The 22356-nt window shown below is 44.1% G+C and overlaps 1 protein-coding gene across 5 annotated transcripts in view; it reads left to right on the top strand.

Annotated features, from left to right (window-relative positions):
- Nucleotides 1–20618, top strand: part of nol9 (nucleolar protein 9) — a 52227-nt gene extending 31609 nt beyond the window's left edge. For all 5 annotated transcript variants that reach the window (XM_038773556.1, XM_038773553.1, XM_038773554.1 and 2 more), the window contains exons 5-13: nucleotides 634–778; nucleotides 1222–1318; nucleotides 2836–2933; nucleotides 6573–6734; nucleotides 8474–8771; nucleotides 13202–13313; nucleotides 14683–14860; nucleotides 18229–18362; nucleotides 20202–20618. In XM_038773556.1, the coding sequence (XP_038629484.1) occupies nucleotides 634–778; nucleotides 1222–1318; nucleotides 2836–2933; nucleotides 6573–6734; nucleotides 8474–8771; nucleotides 13202–13313; nucleotides 14683–14860; nucleotides 18229–18362; nucleotides 20202–20324 (1347 nt within the window). In that variant the 3' untranslated portion in view covers nucleotides 20325–20618. The remainder of the gene's footprint in view (nucleotides 1–633; nucleotides 779–1221; nucleotides 1319–2835; nucleotides 2934–6572; nucleotides 6735–8473; nucleotides 8772–13201; nucleotides 13314–14682; nucleotides 14861–18228; nucleotides 18363–20201) is intronic.
- The last annotated feature ends 1738 nt before the right edge of the window (nucleotides 20619–22356 follow it).

Below are 22356 nucleotides of genomic sequence, written 5' to 3'. Positions count from 1 at the left end.
AGGAGACCTCAGGCAGGAAAAGTTGCCCCTTGCAGCCCCAATAATTTCCTTAAAGGGGTTATCCCTATTACATTGGAACCCATGATTTATTTTTAACTTAATCTGTTGTAAGCGGAGGGCTCCAGTCTGTCTCAGAAGTGGCCAGTTTCCCTGGTGGCAATGCTGCGGCTTTTTTAAAAATTCATCCATGGGATGTGGGCATCGCTGGCTAGGCCAGCATTTATTGCCCAACCCTGAGGCATTTAAGAGTCAACCACCAGAGCTGCCGTCCCTCTGACTCAACCAACAGCTTGGAAAGCCCGATTATCACCCTTGATTAGATGACATGACTGGTGGTGTCCAATTAAAAGTAACAACTCCAGGATAATTGCTGCAGTCTCTCTGCTCACCCATGTGCAAACAGGCATGTGGTCCCAATGTCAGAATATTGTCTGTTCCCATCCCATCCTACCAGATAAAATTCAGTCCAATGTCTCAGTTACAGTCTGCCTTCTGATGATCTCCCTTGTAATAGTTTGTTGTCAATAGTGAGATCACTAGCCCTGTTATAGCCTTATCTCTGTGCACATTTTGATATTTCTGATACAAATTGTACAGTGAAGTTTAATTTTTGTTTTGATTCTCACCTTTCAGAAAAAGATGAATCTTGGAAAACTTCCATTCCTTGAGTGCTCAGCTTTGACCTCTATTGGGGTGGTTCCTCTCCCTGATGATCAGGGGATAACTATATCGGAGAGCTGGATGGCCACTGTGCAGGAACTCTTAAAGACATGCCTGGGTGAGCTATAGAGAGACATGATGCAGAGGAAAGAAGGATTTTGGTACAAAAGCATGTGAAGCTCTGGTTGCTCTTGTCCATGCCCCTGCCCATCGGACTAGGTTGTCTCTGTTTTACCCAATCATTTACTATGGCATATAATTATTTAACACTAGAAGATCATGAGTGATTATTGTTCAAAGTTCATCTGGGCAAACTTCACATGTTGTAGGCCCATGCCATTATATTGTACTGATCACGTGTTAAAATTGTGTAACTCACAATGAACCAGAATGAGGAGAGGATGGGGGCTCGGATTGACTGCCTGTGGTGAGGATGTGCCTATGTGCAGATCATCTGCTTTGGGTATGCTGGAGTGGGGAGTGTTAAATATGATAATACAATAGCTTTCTGATCTTTTTGAGAAATCATGCATTTCTGTAGATCTTTTGGTTTGATTGCAGAAGACGACGATGGATATCCCATCATTCTGGTATGTGGAGGGAAGAATATTGGGAAGTCAACCTTCCATAGATATCTCCTGAATTCGCTTCTGAACCAGTGAGTGAACCCTGGCATTAATTCTGCAATACTCGTGAACAGTTTCAGTGTCCAGAATTTAGAACTTGAACTTTTTGGGGTTGAATTGGTGCTGATGATTAAAGTCCTGGATATTCAGAAACAGGATGAGGCTAAGTGAGCAACAACAATGAAACTGTGAAGCTGGACCACACAGCGCAGCTGTTCCCAGGTTCGGTTCCTGATCAGTATAAAGTTATCGGGGAAGCAGGTCATGGGCTATGGTTGACATTGGGGTTCCTGAGCCAAGGAGCTAATAAAATTAGCCGGAATTCCAGTCCCTGATCACTATTCATTGACTCTTGCCAGAAAATTCATCTGAGGACGATGTCTGGTTCTATGTTTAACTAACTTGCTGGCTTTTTAATTGGATAACAGAAGGTTGATGAAGGCAATGCTATTGATCGATTTCCAGAAGGCATTTGTTAAAGTGCTGCACAACAGACTTGTGGGCAAAGTTATACCTATGGAATGAAAGAGACAGTAGCAATATGAATACAAAGTTGAGTGACACAGGAAACGGAGTAGTGGTTAACCAATGTTTTTGGACTGGAGGAATATTTTGTCGGGGAGTTCCCCAAAGATGGTGTTGGGACCTTTGCTGTTCCTGATTTATAATTTTAGAGTACCCAATTATATATTTTTTTAATTAAGGAGCAATTTAGCGTGGCCAATCTACCTAACCTGCACATCTTTTGCGTTGTGGGGGTGAAACACACGCAGACACGGGGAGAATGTGCAAACTCCACACGGTCGGTGACCCAGGGCCGGGATTCGAACCCGGGTCCTTAGCGCCGCAGTCCCAGTGCTAACCACTGTGCCACGTGCCGCCCCTTCTTGATATAAATCAGTTAAGTTGGTAGCTGGAGAAAATTGAACTGGTTTCCTTGGGAAAGAGAAGGTTGAGGGGAGAATCAGTGGAATTATTCAAAATCATGAGGATTCTGGACACAATTGATGGGGGGAAAATGTTTCCATTGGTGGAAGGATGAAGAACAAGATGGCACTGGTTTACGGTAATTCGCAAAAGAAGCAATGGCAACATGAAAATTTGTTCACACACTGAGTGGTTAGGATCTGAAATGCACAGCCTGTGGTGGAAGCAGGTTCAATCAAGGCATTCAAGGGGGAATTGGATTGTTATTTGGAAAGGACGAATGCAGGATTACGGGGAAAAGGCAATGGAATGACACTCGGTAAATCTATCCTACGGAGAGCCAGTGAAAATGTGATAGGCCAAAAAGCCACCTCCTGGGCTGTAGTAGATGTCTCCTGTGTTGTAGCAATTTTGTAATTCTGTAATTGTGGCCCAAAAGTGCATATAGTCTGTAACGGGTCCAATGTTTAGTTTAAATTTATCATTAACTATTTACTCTGGTAGTCTATGCCCTTCGTTTAGAACTCAATAAGCTGCTGTACGTTTTATGATTTGATCTACCTGCAGATTTGTATAGTGTTATCACGGGCTATTAACAAGTGAATAATCTTTTTTCCTATAGCATTCCATGCGTAGAGTTTCTGGAGCTTGACGTGGGTCAGACGGAGTTCAGCCCCCCTGGCTGCATGGCCCTACACTTAGTGACTGATCCTGTTCTCAGTAAGTAGACAATGGAACAGTGTTGAGTCAGGCAAGCAGGCTGTGTATTATAGTGTGCGCAAGTGTATTCTGTCATAAATAGAAGAAAACGTTGAGAGAAGATGACTCTACAACCAAGTACATCACTAACTCAGGAGCTTAGCTATTGTTTTGAAGTGTCTTGAGAATAGAGTAGACTGATTCCTCCAAATTTCCCCCCTCCCTCTTTCTGACAGAAGCTGTTCAATATCATGATGTACCATATATGACCATGATGAGTGTGTCTGGGGAGAGATGGATTAAAGGGAGCAACCCTCTAGCCTACTATTCTGGTGTGGGTCTCTCTTGCTCCAGTGAAATGCTACTCTCTCAGTATTTTTGTACTTAGAAACATAGAATCCCTACAGTGCATAAGGAGGCCATTTGGCCCATTAAGTTTGCACCAACCCTTCAAAGACCACCAGACCCGGGCCCAATCCCCCACCCTATTCCCACAACCCCACCCTAAGGAGCAATTTAGCATGACCAATCCACCTAACCTGCACATCTTTGGAATTTTAAAGGTTTTTTTGGTGTGCTGTTTTATCACATGCTTTTTAAAAATCGACAAAACAAAAATGTATTTCAGGTCCAATCAGCGTTCACTCAATAATCTTATAATGGCCATTGCTTCTTTCATCCTTCCTCCCTGGAGTCCAAATTAGTCATCTCCAATGTAGTTATGCGGCTTTCCAACCTTTCTCTGTTACAAATTTGAAGGTGGCATTTGCTGCATGGACAATCCGAGTAATTATACAAAACTCAGAACATTGGCATGGCTTTGTAGATTTTTTTAAAAATCATTCACTCAGGTTGACTGGATTAAACTCTTGACTGTGCTGAAAAATATTGGAATGGACTGGAAAAAACCAACTCATAAGAAATCCATACATGGGACAACCGACAGAGAGGGTAACCAGCAGGGAGTTGGAATAGTGTGTAATTGGAAGAGGTGTTTGTCGAGGGTGTTGTTTATCACCAGTCCTCTTCAATATCTATGCAGAAGCAATGATTAAAGAAGCATTTAGAGACGCAGAATCTGGTGTTAAGCATGGAGGGCGAATGATAACAGTTAGATATGCAGATGATAAAGCACTTGTAGCGAGTACAAGAACTAGTAGACAGTCATGTAACAGCAGACACGACTTTGGGATAAAACTGAACATTAACAAAATCAGTGATACATATCTTAAAAACATCAAGAAATACTAATGCATTCATACAAGTAAAATACCAAAGAAAATAGGAACAGGAGTAGATAATTTGGCCCGTCGAGCCTGTTCTGTTATTCAGTATGGTCATGGCTTGTCCTCTATCTCAACGCAATACTCATACAATCTCCCCACACCACTTGAGGCCTTTAAAGTCTACAAATCTATCCATTTAATTCTTCTTTAAGTCAATGACTTGGCCTCCACAGTTTTCTGTGGTAGAGAATTCCACAGGCTCATCATATTCTGAGTGACCTCAGTCCTGAATGGCCTATCCTGTATCCTGAATCTTTGACCCCTTGTTATACACCCCCCAGCACAAGGAAACATCATCTCAGCCTCCAGTCCGTCCAGCACTCTCTGACTTTTAGACATTTCAATGAGACCCCCTCTCATTCTTCTGAACTCCAGTGAAAAGAGGCCTGAAGTCCCAACATCTCATGATAATCCTGCCATCCCAGAAATCAATCTGGTGAACCTTTGCTTCACTCTCTCTATAGCAAGTATATCCTTTCTTGGGCAAGGAGAGCCAAAACTGCACATACTACTGACTCACCAGGACATCTTTGGGCTGTGGGAGTGAAACGCACACAGACACTGGGAGAATGTACAAACTCCACACAGACAGTGACCTCGGGCCGGGATTGAACCTGGGTCCTCAGAGCCGTATGCAGCAGTGCTAACCATTGTGCCACCGTGCCGCCGAAGTAGGACATCTTTGCGTCTGTGCTCAAGTCCTCTTCCACTGAAGGCCAACATACCATTTGCTGCCTTCACTGCTTGTCAGACCTGCATGCTTACTTTCAGTGATTGGTGTACAAGGACACCCAGGTTCTTTGCACATTGATGTTTCCCAATCTATCACTATTTAAATAAGACGCTGCCATTCTGTTTTGCCGACTGAAGTGGATAACTTCAGACTAATGCTGCATCTGCAGTCTAATTGCCTGCTCACTCAACTTGTCTGTCACATTGAAGCTGCTTTAAATCTCCCTTACCACTCACTTTCCTACCAAATTTGTGTCATCAGGAAGATTGGAAATATTATATTTGGTTCCCTCATCCAAATCATTGATGCATATTGTGAATAGCCGGGGCCCAAGCACTGATCCCTGCGGGACCCCACTAATCACTGTTCGCCAGTCTGAAAAAGACCCATTTATTCCAACTTCCTGTTTCCTGTCTGCTAACCAATTCTCAATCCATGCTAACATATTACCCCCCAAACCAGAGCAGGTGCAACTATTTGGGAAAGGTGGAAGGTGTAACAAAGAAATAAGAACATGGGTAGCATTAGGAAAGGCTGTATTTAGTAAGTAGAAGCATTAACTAACAGAAAGCTGAATAAACTGAAGAGTGACTTATAAGGAGCAAGATTTGGAGTGTTTTGTATGGAGTGAGACTTGGAACTTGATGAAAGATGAGATCAACTTGCAAAATAGCTTTGAAATGTGAGTTTGGAGGTGAATGGAAATAATAAGCTGGACAGAAAAAGTAGCAGTCAATGAAGCGCCGTGGAGAGTGAATGAACAAAAAAATTTGCTGAACATAAGATATGCTCTGTCCAGTATCTCTGCCTTTGCCTACTTAAGAGGAAGTGGACTAGTAAGAGAAGTTATAGAGGGAAAATTTCACTGTAAAATAAGAAGGAAGAAAATATCAATGCTAAATGGCTTGAAAATCGAAGAATATTATTGGAAAATGGGAGGACTGCAGCGAGAGAAATAGAGACGACTGAACCTTCGGGCAGAGCACCCACATGATGTTTTGTCGAGCCCAATGTCCAATTCTGTCAAATGCTACCGAACAGCGTGGGCTTGCTGGGATTGATAAAAGCAAGGGGTCTCTGTGGTGTATGCTTGTTCAGTATTCATCATAGAATCATGGAATTTACAGTGCAGAAGGAGGCCATTCAACCCAGTAGTCTGCACCGGTCCTTGGAAGAAGCACCTTACTCAAGCCCACAGTTCCACCCTATCCCTGTAACCCAGTAACACCATCTAACCTTTTGGACAAGAAGGGGCAATTTAGCATGTCCAATCCACCTAATTTGCACATCTCTGGATAGTGGGAGGAAACCGGAGCACCCGGAGGAAACCCACACAGACACAGGGTGAACTGCAGGGTGCTGCCTGTGAGACTCTGGACCACTCTTAGCAATTTTCTACTGCAATATCTTATAACAAATAACTCTGGATATTGCGGAGCAGAAGTGGAATGAAAAGAATAGCCTTATGTTTTCATTAGCTGCAAAAACAAGCTACAGATTGAAACTCCTGGTCCTTCACCACCCACTTCAAAGTTTTGACTTGGTGTAACACCAACATAACCTATTCTTCAATACCACAGCACCGTAGAACTGATGTATCTGTTTTGTGCTTGCTCTCTCATTTACACTTTTCTTCAACAGGCCCTCCTTACATGCACCAGTGTGAGCCCCAGAAGATGGTGTATTATGGTGATGTGTCCTGTGAGCGGGACCTAGATCGATATGTGGAAACTGTAAAGTATCTATACGCGGGATACAAGAAGGAAACGCCATTGGTCATAAACACTATGGGCTGGGTCAAAGGTCAGATTAAAGCTCTCAAGTTAAATATAACCAGCATTGCTGTAGATTTTGTTTTTACCTTTTGCTTTATTTTTTTCTTTCCTGTGAATTGTCTCCTGTCCTCCCTGAGAATGTTGTATCGTTCTGGGGTTCAGGTCCAGGTTCATTTTAATTGCTCCACTATTGTTGACCATGTCTCCAGCTCCCTGGTGATTTACCTTTGTTGCCTTCCTCTGCTTGTCTAGCTTGAAGCACCCTACTCATGGGTGTATTAACTTACAGGGTCACTTCCGGCCAATTGGAGGAAGCCCAACCCCAAGTGACAGGCCTATCCTTCCAGGTTCCAATGGTGAACCCGAGTCCCAGAGTATTATCAGTGCCCTGGAGAATTGCAGATGTGGTAGGATATCAGATCATTGAGCCCCTGTGCAAGTATCTGAAGGGTAATCTTAGACCCAACTTGATTGCATATGGAAAATTTGGCGGGGGGGGGGGGGGGGGGGGGAATGCCCGATACAATGATGGAAGCAGCGGTTGATTTGCCTACTGTGGATGAAAGAGGCACGAGGTCACACTGAGTATGCAGACATTGGTGGTGTGAAAATGGTCAGACACTAACAAGTGGGGAAAGGGTGCATGAAGTTTTGCATTCTGCACTGAAGGCTCTAGCTCCAGACATCCGGAAGCGAGTTCAGGTTTGCTCAGTTAGAGTATTTGGAGGTACGATTCTCTGTTGCTCCTTTGCCCCTTGCAGTTGCCACCTTGTCACAGAAAAGTGTCCTGTATATAGGAAGCACTACATGTTTCTTTCTGGAAACTGCACATGTTCTGTTACTGGATTAACAATTCAAAGATCGTGAGTTTGAAAGTCACTATAGCAAGTTGCAAAACTGAATTCATTATATGTGGTACAGCTCCCACCACTTAAGTGTCCCTGTGATCCCAGTTAGCTGCCTATATTGAACAAATGGTACTGACCATTGCATTTACCATTGGCCATGTGTTAAGTGGGTCATCTATAGTGGGCAGTTCACTTTGTGATTATGTATCATAAAGCCCTTAACCCCCAATAACTTCCAGAACTCATGCCAGTGCTGCAAATCCTTCTTGCTGTGCTGCTTCGGCATCAATTTTAAAATGAAATACAGGAATCTTTTGATAATGTCACCAACTGGTGCATTTATTCACTTCATTAGGTGATGTTAAATTAAAGTTTGGTATGACTTTTGACAATAATGGATTTAAAGGGCATATAATAATAATCGCTTATTGTCACAAGTAGGCTTCAATGAAGTTACAGTGAAGTTACAGTCACCACATTCCAGCGCCTGTTTGGGGAGGCTGGTATGGGAATTGAACCCGCACTGCTGCCTTGTTCTGCATTACAAGCCAGTTGTTTAGCCCAGTGTGCTAAACCAGCCATATTGACCCTTAATTGTGATATGGAGCTCAATTATATTAATGTATAAGGAGTTACAGCTTCACTTCAACTGTTATGCTGGCCGTCACATATCGCAAACAAATCGAGTCTGCATGTGACTGCAGTCCCACACCACATGGTTGACTCTTGATGCACTTTGACGTGGCCTAGATAATTTATTTTTAAAACTTATTATTGATGAAACTAGGTACTGAGCAGAAGTAGTCCCACCCTAGCAGCCTTGTCTCCTTGAGGGGTAAAGTTTGCCTGATGCTCGTGGCCTCCGCAATTTTCAAATATATCTGACTTTCTTTGCACCTTCACTCCTTCTTCCCAATAGGATTCGGTTTGTCAATTTTGGTTGACCTGATTCGGCTCTTGACCCCAACACATGTGGTGCAGCTTGGTAGTGCTGAGAGGAGCCAGGAGCCTGCAGCTCTCACACCTGAGTTTGTGCAAACAGCAGCTGGGTGGCAAACCAAGGGAAAACAACACATTCAGCAAAAGCCTGAGCCCTTGAACTCATTATCAGAGGAGGAGGAGCAGGATAACCATCTGAACCTGCAAGCAGGATTCCAGCGGCATCGGCTGATGCGCGTTCAGTCTGAATTTCCTGGAGTGGGAGATAGAAGCAGTTTGTAAGTACAGTACTGTTAATTATCTTATTGTGTTAATAAGCTGCTGTGAACATAACCCCCACAACGGAGGAATGCAGTTAATTACTGTGCAATAAATGAGAGAATTTAACTTAAACATCCACTACCATAACTACAATATGTATATCTACAGCAGGGTTTTTCAAAGTGCGAGACGTGACCCACGAGAGATCAGTCGCATGGCATTTCCACAGTGGTCCCAATCGCGGAGGAAGCGCCAAGCGGCTGCTACAGACTTTTAAATTGAGAATGCCGGCCGCGACTGGCTTTAAATGCGAACTATGCAGTCTTCCGGCTAGAAGCCACAGCAGAGAGCAGGTCACTCGCCCTGCAAATAAACTTAGCGTCAAACACCCTGTACGTTCGTGCTTTCGGCGCAAAATCACAGAGAAGATCTTCTTCCATTTTCTAGCTGCAGGCAAGCAAGGCAACAGGACTGTGAAAATGGATCATTTTGTTATAAGGATGAGAGGACCAGAGATGCAAACAGGTAGTGTACCTCCTCGCCAGGGTCTCAACTGAAACTGCTGGAGGGCACTGTTCAGGAGAGTCCACAGGAGGACAAGGCAGCACTAGTATTAGCTCTATACAGAGATCCAGGGCCTCTGGTGAACAGCCAACAAAGAAAAAACTGAAATCAGGAACAAAGCAGTATAAAGATGATTTCTTGAGATATGGCTTTGTTAATTGTGTCAGTGCAAATCAGGATGCAAAGTTCATGTGTGTTATATGCAGGGAAGTACTGGCAAATCAGAGTTTAAAACCCTCAAAACTTCAAAGACATTTGAAGACTAAGCATGACGGATTCGAGGGCAAACCTCTTGATTTTTTTTAAGGATGCAGCAAGAACTTAAATTATCAACTGAAGTCCGTAGCAGAAATGGAACATTGAATGACAAAGCACAATTAGCCTCTTACGTGGTGGTTTACCGTGCAGCTAAAGAGAAAATGCCCCACAAAGAGCAAAGAGATTAATTCTCCCTGTAATATTAGACATGGCTCATATGGTCCTCGATGAGAGATCAGCTGAAAAACTGAAATGCATCCCACTTGATGATAATACAGTGGATTGCCGTATTTGTGATATTGCTGAGAATTTAGTAGCCCAGCTTATTTTTTCATTTAATGTTAGGCGTTCCCGATACAACTGGATGAAAGTATAGATGCAATCTTGCTAGTTTATGTATTTGTTGAGGATTTGGTGTGCTGCCTTACATTGCGACTGGCGCACAGATTTTTGAAGTGTTGAATAGTTACGTGGTTGGGAAGTGTGGGATCGATTGGCTTCATGCAGAGGAATCACGCCAAGATGAATGGGGAAAAAGAGTGGAGTTATAAGGATTAAGGAGGCAGCTGGTCAGAACATTGTTCAGAATCATTATTTTATTCACCTTGAGGCATTGGCATCAAAAGGAATTCCATCCAATCTGTGTTGAAAGAAATTGTGAAAGTTGTGAATTTCATTAAACGCAGCATACTCAGGACCTAGCTTTTTGCTGCTCTATGTTCTAATATGGTATGTTGGCTGTCCAGGGGTCTGGTACTTGGCAGTGTTTATGAACTGAGGTTTGAAATCACTTTGGACATTCTGAATTCTCCCTCTGTGCACCCGAACAGGCTTCGTCGCAATGAGGCGACTAGGGGCTTTTCACGGTGAAATAATTGCAGTGTTAATGTAAGCCTACTTGTGACAATAAAGGTGATGATTATTAATATTATTGTACACTCTGCTCCTTGAGAAATTATGATTCGTTTGTTGATGGAACTTGAATGCTAACTGTGTCTTACCATGCAGTCATCTTTTCAATTCTAAACGAACTGAACCTCAAATTGCAAGTGAAGGATGATGATTGCTTTTGGCACTGTGAACAAATAGATGCTTTCCAAAAGCCATTGAAATTTTGGCAAGTGTGAATACAAAGCCAAAAGTACTACATGTTCCCCACACTTCTACGACACATCGAAGAAAACAATAAGGGCACTGTCAATAGACAGATGAGTCTTATTCGGTCACTTCTGGTTGCGCTGATAGTTTTTGTCGCTACTTTCCAGAGGAAAAGTTTCAGATTTTGAAAGAGAAGAGGTGGGTGAAAAATCATTTTGCATTTAAGACTCCAGAGTCAATTATTAACTTGCAAGTGATTTCAAATGAAAAGACTGAACTTCTGCGCCTCACCTGTGACAGCACATTAAAAACACGCCACAAATCTATGAAGCTGTCAGCATTATGGAGTAGCATCTCCAAGGAGTATCCAGTGATAAATAAAACTAGCATTTTGTTGCTATTGCCCTTCACTACGAAGTGCGAAGTTGGGTTTCTCCATGTGCGAGGTTGGATTTCTGTCTTCACAAAGATGAAAACTGCACAAAGGAGCTGGCTGTGTTGTGCACCTGATATACGCATTGCCCTCTCCTCCTGTGAACCTGATTGGAATGAGATCATGATGACCAAGTGGACTCAACCTGTCATATTAAAGGTAAGCAAAACTGGTGGGTTGCAATGACGCCAGAATATCCAGATAACGGGCCTGCCAGAGGGGATCAAGAGCAGGGACCTGATGGGCTATGTAGCCCAAATGCTGGGCAACCTAGTCGGAGGGATAGCTTCTCCAACCCGCCAGAGCACACAGATCGCTCCGGCTGAAGCCCAAAGCAAGGGAACAACCAAGGTTGATAATCGCAAAATTGCATTGTTATCAGGTTCGTGAGAGGATCCTGAGGTGGGTGAGGCAGACCAAGGCGAGCAGCTGGGAAGGGCATAGAATCCGGTCTACCAGGACATTGGAGCAGACTTGACTTAACGCAGGCTTCCACCAGGCGAAATCCGCCCTGTACAAGAATAGGGTGAGATTTGGAATGCTGTTCCCAGCCAAGCTCTGGGTCTCATTCCAAAGTAAAGGAACATTACTTCAACATCCCGGAAGAGGCGGACACATTTGTTCGGTCGAACGGCCTGGACAAGGGGCAGACAAGGCAACGCCGAAGGGGGAGGAAAGAGGGAAATAAAGAAATTTGATGGACACATGATATGTTTGCGTGGGAATGTGCTGCTTCGCTTTGATCAGAAAGAACGATCATAGGGAAAGGCAAGGACAGCGGAAGAACAGATCACGTGGAAGGGCAAGGACAGCGGAATGTAAGAGGGTTGTAGTGATCTTTACATGGGTATGTACATAAGGGATTAATGGGAAATTGAAAGATCACTAGGGGGCAGCACTGGCGGGTATAAAAGCCAGACGCAAGTGGCCCTCTGCCTCTTTTGGTGATTAGACTGATGAGAGCAGGAGCATAGATCTAGCTCAGGGCTACTAGTGGGGTCAGACATAGCTACTGTATATAAACATAACCTTTCTACTGGTATTGATCTAAAAGTAAGAACTCACGCAGTTGTTAAATTCTGTTACTCAATAAACCTTTCAATACCTCTGGACGAGTTCGAGCCTTCTTCATCAAGGTGCAGAAAGCCTCTGCCGCAACTGGATTGAGTAACGCATGTTACATACAGTAGTGCTACCAAACACTACAGTAAGGTAACAAAAGAAGGGTGAGGCAGAGACGGAACAGGTAGTTAGCAGGCTCGGGTAAATTGTATCTGGTCTACACAGACGTGTTTATTTTGTATAAAATGAAACCTGAATGAAAACATTTTCCAAAAAAAGTGTTTCCCCCCCCCCCCCCCAAGTCTCACACACCATCTTACCTTGGACATGTACTTGTATTTTGTTTTTCAAAGCAAGGAGCTCTAACCCTTGATAATGGAGAAGGCTGATAGTTTTGTGTGGTCCTGCACGTGTGCTTGTGGGGGCTCATTGCCCGGACTAGGCAAAGGACTCTGCTGTCCGTAAGAGTTATTAGGGTGTGGGGATAGGAATGAGGGGCTCCATGCCAGCTGGGAAGTTGCAGCAAATTGCAAAGAATATCCAGCACAGAAACAAGTCATTTAACCCAACCAGTCACTTCCTGCGATTACAGAAGATAAAGTATGAGTTAAGGGACTCGACATGTTTATGTAGCATCCCCTTAAATGCATCTACGATATTCACCTCAGTGACTCCCTATAGCAGCAAGTTCCACATCCTCATCACAAAGATTTTTCTGAATTTCCTATTTGGGTTCTTGGCATCTATCTTGTATTGCTGACCTCCAGTTTAATTCTTCCTCACAAATGGAAACACCGTGTGTTTACTCAATCAAAACATTTCATGCTTTTTAAAAACTTTAAGGCCACCTCTCTCAGCTTGTTTTCTAGAGGAAAGACACCTGCCAGTTCATCTTTTCCGGATGGAAACTTCGCATTTCTGGTATTGGTGCCAACTGCAGGCAGAACTCAGTGTAATGCATGTTTACTTCTGCAAACTACACCTGAAGCTTGTTGTTTTAACATCCTCTTGCTGTTGATTTGTGTTTTTCAGAAAGTTTCGCAGTAATGTGCTGAGAGACTTGGCTCTTTTGGGTTGTTTCAGCCAGCTGCAGCCATTGGACACTGGATGCCCTGTGCCGTTGCACAGCATGCTACCCTATCAGGTAACTACCACTCCTTTACAAATTTAGCTCTGGTTGTGTCTGTCAGCTGTATGTTTGAAGATTTAATGCTTGGTTCACAGCCTGAGCGTCCCCCCAAACTTCATTTGTGTGGGGCAGTGTACTACAGGGTGCACTTTCCTTGCAAATTTAGGTTAAATCTCCTACTTTGTATGAAAATCTTTAGTCTGGCTGTTCACTTCTTAGAACTCAACATTTTGAGTCTCAGATGAGACAGTCAGCTCATCATAAGCAGTCCAGTGTGGACATCCTGGCATAGAAATTGGCTTGTTCTGAACATGGGGTGAGTTCCAAGTGCTGCACACACTGTTTGCCTAATGAGGCTGGCAATGGAACAGTGGCAGATTGGTCTGTCAGCCTCATTACCAAAATACACTGCAGCTACCAGTGTCAGTCTTAGACATTGGCTTAGTGTGAATTTTGAGTGGCTGGTGTGGGAGGAGAAATGAGAAGTGGTGAGCAGCAGCCCATGGTTTTAATGTGGCTTAGGAGGACCACTCCTACCACCTTTTTCTGTTAATGTAACCTTTCTCTCTTTGCTCATGTTTTTTTTAAACTATTAAATCTCATCTTCCTTCTTCACCTGTCCATGTTCTCTATTATCTCTTTATAATTATAATTAGAGGTCTTACAACACCAGGTTAAAGTCCAACAGGTTTGTTTTGAATCACTAGGTTTCGGAGCACAGCTCCTTCCTCGGGTGAATCTGAGTATTCACCTGAGGAAGGAGCACCGCTCCGAAAGATAATGATTCTAAACAAACCTGTTGGACTTTAGCCTGGTGTTGTAAGGCGTCTTAAGTGTGCCTACCCCAGTCCAACGCCGGCATCTCCACATCGTAATTATAATGTGGTTAGAATAATGTGGGTGTGATAAGCAGGGCTGGTACACGAGACCTGAAGAGTGGAGTATTACCCTCAATGAATGAAGTTGTCTAATCTTTGCTTGATTGAGCCCTGGATCTGATGCTTTTAGTGTCGTGCAGCTGGTTAGGATTGCGGGAACTACATACCTGATTCTTAGAGGGGGGAGGGAACACGGTTTTCGGATTCTAGACCAGAGCATTGGTATTTGATGAATACATCAGTAAATAAAATTTAACTATAGTCGAGTCGATACTTTTTCTGATGATGAATTGGTTTGTTTTTCCTTTAATCAGAAGTTAGTGTTAGGTATCTTGCCATGTGGGCAGTTTTGTAAATAATTTTGTGTCCTGTGCAGAATGGATAGTGTCGAGTTCCAGGTGTAAGGAGTAATGAATATTGGACTTTTGTGGGTGGTGGCAAAGTATCTTGTGGATGTTGGACACCAATGGACTATATTCTGAAAATAACTAACTTTTGTTTTCTAGGTGCCGTTTAGTGCAGTCGCTCTGCATGTGTTACACTGTGATGTGACTCCTACCCACATATTATACGCAGCCAATGCCAATTTGGTTGCACTGTGCAGAATACCAAATGCTGTCAGCTCCCAGGCAAATGGGCCTGTATTGCTCCCACAGGCTCCAATATGTGACTGTTTTGGTGTTGGTAAGTACTGAGAAACTTGTACCAGATCACATTCTATGGGTCAGAAGTGCACTGATCACTGCCCAATCTCCTTGCAGCACCAATGTATGGGGTAGAAGGTGAGGTGTTTTACAGAGCTAAGGCGCAGGATAAGCATCAGCACATTATGATGCTAGTAAATGCTTTTAATTCATGGAATAATCATTTGTAACACACTGTGGTTCTTTGGTTCAGACACCATCACCGTGTCACCTGCTTGCACAGGCTATGGAGTTGGCTGGTCATCGTCATCAATTTGACATAGTCAAATGCAGCAGCAAATTGTACACAGCAAGGTGCCATAAACAATAAATATGATGTGATTGAGGGAGTAATGTTGGCAGCACATTCTTAAGAATTGCATCCATGTGAGTGGACGGAATTGTCTGGTTTCACATCTTTTGTGAAGACAGCATTTCAAACAATGCAGCAGTGTCTCAGGACTGCACTGCAATGCTGGGCATATGTGCTCAAGTCTATCGAATGGGGCATCAGGCAAGGGTGATATCAATTGAACCAAGCTGTACAAGTTTGTCACAATATATGCTGTTCAAGTGATAATGCTTTGGGGACTTGTAGTAGAGCACAGAATTTACAGTGCAGAAAGAGGCCATTTGGCCCATCGAGTCTGCACCGGTCCTTATAAAGAGCACTCTCAGCCCACACCTCCACCCTATCCCAGTAACCCCACCTAACCTAAGGGAAATTTATCATGGCCAATCTACCTAAGCTGCACATCTTTGGACTGTGGCAGGAAACCGGAGCACCCGGAGGAAACCCACGCAGACACGGGGAGAACGTGCAGACTCCACACAGGCAGTGGCCCAAGCCGAGAATCGAACCTGGGACTCTGGAGCTGTGAAGCAACTGTGCTCACCACTATGCTACCGTGACGCATAGTGGCGACTGTAGAAGGAGATCACACGCAACATAGCTCCCACTAGAATCTTTAGTTTTTAGTTCTTTTCTCCCGCTCTCTGGGGGTAATTGATGGACAGGTTCATGTGAGAGCCTTTTGTGTGAGGATGTCAAAAGGCGCAAAAAGAACATGAAAAGAAGTGTGAGCAGTAGCCCTTCTGAGGAATTGAGCAAGGTGCAGAGTCCTGCTGGATTCAAGATGGCGGAGGCAAGCTCGTTGGGTGGGTCCGTACCTATTACAGTGGACAAGCTGACAAAGGTAATGGCTGTCGAGTTTGAAAACCAATTCAGCAAGCATTTCGAGATGCGAGGGAAAGAAATGATGGGGCCCTCGCATAGTCAGTAGATGATGCCTTGGTCCCGATAAAGGAGACTTTGGGAAGACTTCGAAAACGGTGTTGAAAGGGGTGGAGGAGACACTGTTGCGACATAGCAATCAGCTGGTCTCGCTGGCTGCTGATCTGCAAAGGGTGGAAGATAGGAACAAGGGCCTGAGAGCTATGGTCGAGGACCTGGAGAATAGGTTGAAGCAGCAGAACCCCAGGATTATGGGGTTGCCTGAGGGAGTGGAGGGTCCTAGGCCGACTGAATATTTTTAGGCAATATTTATGAAATTGATGGGGGAGGAGGTTCAGGTTCTCCCATTGAGCTTGATGGACCCACCAGCTGCTTCGGACAAATGAGCCACTGCAAGCAGTGATGGCATGTTTTCACAGCTATCGGACGAAGGAGATGGTCCTGAAGTGGGCCAAGAGAGAATCGGGAGGTTCGGTGGGAGGCAGCAGTATTTGAATATACCAAGATATCGCAGCAGAATTGCCAAAGAGGCAGGTAGCCTTTAATAAGACAAAATCAGCGCTTTTTAAGAATGGTATGCGGTATGGTGCGGTGTACCCGGCGAGGTTGAGGGATACACATAATGCCAAAGACCATTTCTTCGAGACGGAGGAGGAAGCGGAGGCTTATATCAAGGACTTGGACTGAACTGAATGGGTTTGCAAGAGACTTTGGTGGTTGGGATGGATTTGTATGGGGACACTTGTTGTAAAGATTGTGATTTGTTTTATTTTTTCCCCGTCCCCCTTCTCCCTCTTTCTTTTATATATAGAGTTGATAATTGTTATTTGTGTTTTTTTTGGGACTTTCCCGTTTGGTTGTAGTCTTTTTGGTAGGCATTTGTAGTTGGGGAGTATTTGGTTGGGGGTGGGGGGGGGGGGGGGGGGGGGAAGGGGTGTTGAGTAGATTTAGGGTTGAGGGAGGAGGTGGAGAACCTTTGCTCTTGGGTGTGGTAATATGGGTTTTTAGTTTCTTTATTTCGTGGGTTGTTTATTTGTGATGTGGGCTCTAGTGGGGGGGGGGTGGCTATCTTGCAGACTGAGGTTGGGTAATGAATGGGTGCGAGGTGGGGGAGGGGCTATGACTTGCTGGACCTGTTTAGGCAGGTTTCAACAAGCCTAGAAGGTGTGAATAGTACGGGGAAGGGGATGGAGGAGAGAGGTGTTGGTTTGAGAGGATGTACTGGTGGATTTGTGGGATAGGGGATGGGGAGAGTGGAGTGTTGACAGTGACTTAGTTCTTTGTCCTATCAGGAAGGTGGGACTGGATGCTAGATTGAGGGGGTGAAAGAGATGAGGGACTTGTTTTTGGAATGCAATTTGCGAGCTTGGAGGAGTTGTCGGGAGAAATTTGGGTTTTCTCGAGTCGATGTTTTTATGTACCTACAAGTTTGCAACTTTGTTAAAAAGGTGCTCCCGATATTCCCTGAGATGCCTTCTTCCTTGTTGTTAGAGAAGGTTTTATTGCTCGCAGGGATGGAGGAGGGGGGTACCTCAGGGATTAATGAGCCTCAGTATGTCTGGCGGTTCTTAGGGAGTTCTTGTATCTCGCAAAAGCTAAGTACACTGTGAGGGGGACAATTGAGGGGTTCTACTGGAGATGGCAGTGGTTTATTCTGTACTTTAAAGATTTGGTCACCGTCTGTTGTTCGGTAGGGGATGGGAGAACTGGGACGAGGGGCTTTTGGTTGAGGGTCGTGTTGTGTGTGGGAGCTTGTTTATTGATTTACTGTATTATTATTTATGTATAAAATTACACTACCTTCCGAATCCTGCTCAGATCAATAGGATGAATGTCTTCTCTTCCTCTGTCTGCAGGGATCCTACGTGAAATGAGTTTGCAGTTTCAACCCACTTCCTAGTGAATGATGCCCAACAGCTCAAAGCTGCCCTAATGTGGCCAAAGCCTGACTGAAGGCTGGATTTCTGTCTCTGGGACAATCCAGCTGTATGAGTGTGTCATTCTTACCCTTGAACTGTTTGTGTGAAACTCCAATGATCTCTGTAAAGTTGGCAATATTGAGCATATTTCTGATTATTCTAGGCAGGGTTACTGGATATTCTGTATTGAGAATTAATTTTAGTCTTTTTCCATAGGAATTATTCGTGGCATTAATCTGGAAAAGAGATTGTATTACATACTGACCCCGATTCCTGTGGCCAGGCTAAAACAGGTTAACTGCTTACTGATGGGGGCAGTCACTATTCCCCATTCACTCTTCAGGAACCAGGTAAGATAGGCTTGGGGAAGCGAGCTGACGATAGTCACTGGGCTGAGGAATGGGATTATTAAGAAGAGGTGCCGCACTAGTTATGCTGCTGTTCAGGAAACTTGAGCAGCCAATACTGGGATGTTATTGATGCTTTTGATATAATGAAATAGTATTGATGTATTCGATTTTTTTTTTAAAAGTCATGAATCATGCATTGGATAACATGCCGGATGGGGCACATTCTGGTGGGTCTAGTGGTGACTGTAATGAGTAGGGTATATTGGGCAGGGAATGTTGGGGTGCATTTCGATGAGAGGTGTTGGTGCATTAAGTGGGTATCTAAGTTTAATGGAGATGCTGTTGTATTTGACTGGAATGATTGGCTGGGATAATCACATTTTTTGGGTTAATGAGGATATTTTTTAATTCTTTCATAGGATGTGGGCATTGCTGGTTTCACCAGCATTCATTGCCCATCCTTAGTTGCACTGAGGGTGGTAGTGAGCTGCCTTCTTGAACTGTTGGAGTCCTTGTGATGTAGGTTCACCCACAGTGCTGTTAGGGAGGGAGTTCTAGGATTTTGACCAGATTACGGTGAAGGAATGGCATGTTAGTTTCAGGTCAGGGTGTTTTGTGGCTTGGAAGGGAGCTTTCAGCTGGCGGTATTCCCATGAATCTGCTACTCGTGTCTCTCCAGGTGCTACAGGTCGCAAATTTGGAAGGTGAGTCCAAGGAGCTTTAGTGAGTTGCTGCAGTGCACTATGTAGATGGTGGACACTGTGCCAGTGGTGGAAGGAGTTAATGTTGAAGGTGGTGGAAGAGGTGCCAAACAAGCAGGCTGCTTTGTCTTGGATGGTGTTGACCTTCTTGAATGTTGATGGAGCTCCACTCGTTCAGGCAAGTAGAAAGTATTCCATCACTGACTTGTGCCCTGTAGATGGTGGTCAGGAGGTGGGATTATTATTAGATGGAACTGACTGCTTGTAACCCTTCACACCAGGGTTGCTGTAAAGTTTTTGTTTGCTATATCTAATTCATTGTTTTCTCCTCCTATTTGTACTGAGGAGGTGTTTGGTCCTTCGCAGTACCTTCGCGGGTGATCCTGACACACAAACACCATGGACATGAGAAAGAACAGGCAGGGGGAGGGAAAGCAGGAGAAGGAGAGAGGAGCACAAGAGGGAAAAGGCAGATGCTTTGCTGCCCAGGTTGGGTTTCAATGTTGCAGGATCGCAGGAAAATGAAGCATGCTACAGCAGTGGTGGCATTTTTTAATCTTCTGTTATCTAGAGTGTGGTCAGCCTAGGTACTGTAAATGCAGGGAGCAACAGAGCGACCAATACAGGTCTGTCACATTTATAAACAGAACTTCCTGCTGCTTTTACTTGAGCTCATCTCCTCTCAAAATATAATATTTAATTGCAGATTAAACTTTCTAACTATATTGCATACCTCAACAAAACTCTCCTTGGGACATGGTTCCAGGCGTACCTGATACTCACCTAAAAGGTGATTCTACATGTGTGAACCTCAGTGGGACATGCCACAGAACTTTGACTCTTGTAAAGGGGTGGAGGATGTGGTCAGTGTTTATGAGGAGAGCAGCTTATTGTTTGTGGTGTGGGTTACCCCACGTCTTTAGTTCAATAATAGGCCAGGTGATTGAAGAGAAGCCAAAGTAAAGTGGGAACAGCTGCTGCTGCTGTTGTTGTAAAGTGGGAAGTTGGGGTTCTCATGACACTGAACCATCATTCTATCTCCTGTACTGTGGATCACAGACCTAGATCTGTCTGAAACTTAGAAGTGATGGCCTGGCAAATTCCCCACTGGTGCTGACTATTTTTGTTTCTCTTTCAGCCTGGAGTGATAGGAGAGGTGCCGTACATAACGTCCGATTATTCCTTCGATGTTTCTGGAGCTGGAAAAATTAAAGTTGGTACACAGCCGAGGAGGCGGGGTCATGTTAATGCTGTGTCATAATGGAGAATGCCTGCTCATGCTTAAATAATGGGGAGGATAGATGGGCAGTCTTTCATAATGTGGGCTAAGTGGCACTGTGCCTTATTGCAGCATTTAGGGTTTTAAGATGGGGATTTATAGCGGTAAAAGTGTTACGGGTCTGCAGACACTTGTAATATTTGTTTTGGCCTCCTTTTCCCCCACCCTTTCTCCAATATCAGACTGTCACTCAGGCCGTGCCTGAATGGGGAAATCTTCGTTTTAAAGTATGGTACTGAACATTTGTTGTAAATAAAGGATTGTTCGACATCCCTACGTCTGGTCTGGTTTGATTTTCTCTAACGTGTAGAGCTTGGACAGAAAGTTAGATTTGTTAATGAATGCCCTCTCGTATGGGTTTAAAGGATCACTGCACTATTAAGAAAAAAGTTCAGCCCTGTTCCCTAGCCAAACTTTATCCCTGAACCAACACCCAAACACAGATTATCTGAATACTATTCCATTGCTGTTTGTGGAATGTTGCTGTGTGTAACTGTGCAACTTGACTGCTGCTTTTGCTACATTACAGCAAAGTACTTAATTGGCTGTAAAGTTCTTGGGGACATTCTGAAATTTTGCAAGGTGCTCCATTAATGTAAGTCAGTTGTTTCTTCGTTGATACTCTTTTTCTATTTAATAATCAGAAATGCAGTTTACCATATCTGCATTTCCTATTAACCAGATGCGACTAACATATTGAACAATACTGGTTTAGACCAACTTCAGCTGGGGCCAGGGATAATCTTTGCTGCAATCACAAAGACAAACTCAAGGGGGTACTCTTGCACCAAATCTCAACTCAATAGATGCTTTGAGCTAAAGCCTCTTGTTGAAATGTTCCTGACAAAGGAGACTGCACAAAGAAACGAGAGTATATTAGAATAGAAGATTTACAGGCTAGGCCTTATTTCATAAATGTCATTAAATGTGATTTATTTAGTAGATGCTGTAACTGATCTCTATCGGGTTTGGGTTGTTAACTCTTCTTGAGTACCCAAGAGCAATTGAGGGAGAAATCAGTCACATTTCCACCCCAGTCATTGTTCCTTACTTTGTGAAAAGTACCCTTCTGAGAATGCCATATGAGAACAGGACTGAGTTTTATTGTGTGGGATCCTGCACAACAAATAGCGTCCTCTGTTGTATACTGCAGTGTGGGTGATACTAATGGAGCGCAAACCTCAATGGGAGTCCACAACTTGAGGACGAGGCAACCAAAAGGAAAGTAATATTTTTGGTGTGGGGAGGGGGGGGGGGGGGGGGGGGGGGCAGGGCACTGTTTGGGGCCAATTTAAACCTACTGATATCAATGTTCAATACAGGGTCTCTAAGTGGAATTGGTAAACTTCATGCCCTGGAAATATCGTGCTCTGGCAATTTTTAAAGGTCCCACCCGATGAGCAAATGGGAGAGCTTACTGTATCAAGTTGTCTCTATAACATTTCCTATGATACAGTTAGAATCCCAATTGCAATTTACACGAACCCATACACAGGACATGCATGTCTGCAAAAAGAGTGTGAGTCACTGTTGTCCAAACATGGCTCAGGGCACCCTTTTCCCCCAAGCCCCCAAATCCCCATTCAAGGATTCCCTGCAGGTTTGCAAGGCTTTCAAGTTGCCGATTTGCCCCATTCTGAAACTTGTGAACTGCTGTTCCTTCTCCCTTTCACTTTGCGTAACCCCCTCTCTCTTGCCCTAGCTCTCTCTCTTGCCTTGTCCCCTCCCCTTTCTTGCCCTGCTCCACCCTCCCCGCCCTCTCTCTCTCTCTCTCTCTCTCTCTCTTCCCCCCCTCCCACCTTCCCTCGCTTTTGCATGTATCTGAGCCTTGTTTTGTTTGTTATTTCCAGATATTTACACAGATATTTGCTGCCATTTCCCAGTCTTTGCTAATCTCTGGTTTGTTGGGAAGCTAGAATTTATAGAAATAAAGTTATTGATGGTGCTCAAGCCTTGAGCGAGAGTTTTTTAACATTCTGCAAGTCAGTAGAAAGTTTCAATTCTTCAAATCCCT

Source organism: Scyliorhinus canicula, chromosome 16 (assembly GCF_902713615.1).
Source record: "Scyliorhinus canicula chromosome 16, sScyCan1.1, whole genome shotgun sequence".
Taxonomy (NCBI): Eukaryota; Metazoa; Chordata; class Chondrichthyes; order Carcharhiniformes; family Scyliorhinidae; genus Scyliorhinus; species Scyliorhinus canicula.
Note: the sequence above shows the minus strand (reverse complement) of the source record. Positions and strands in the feature narration are given on the sequence as shown.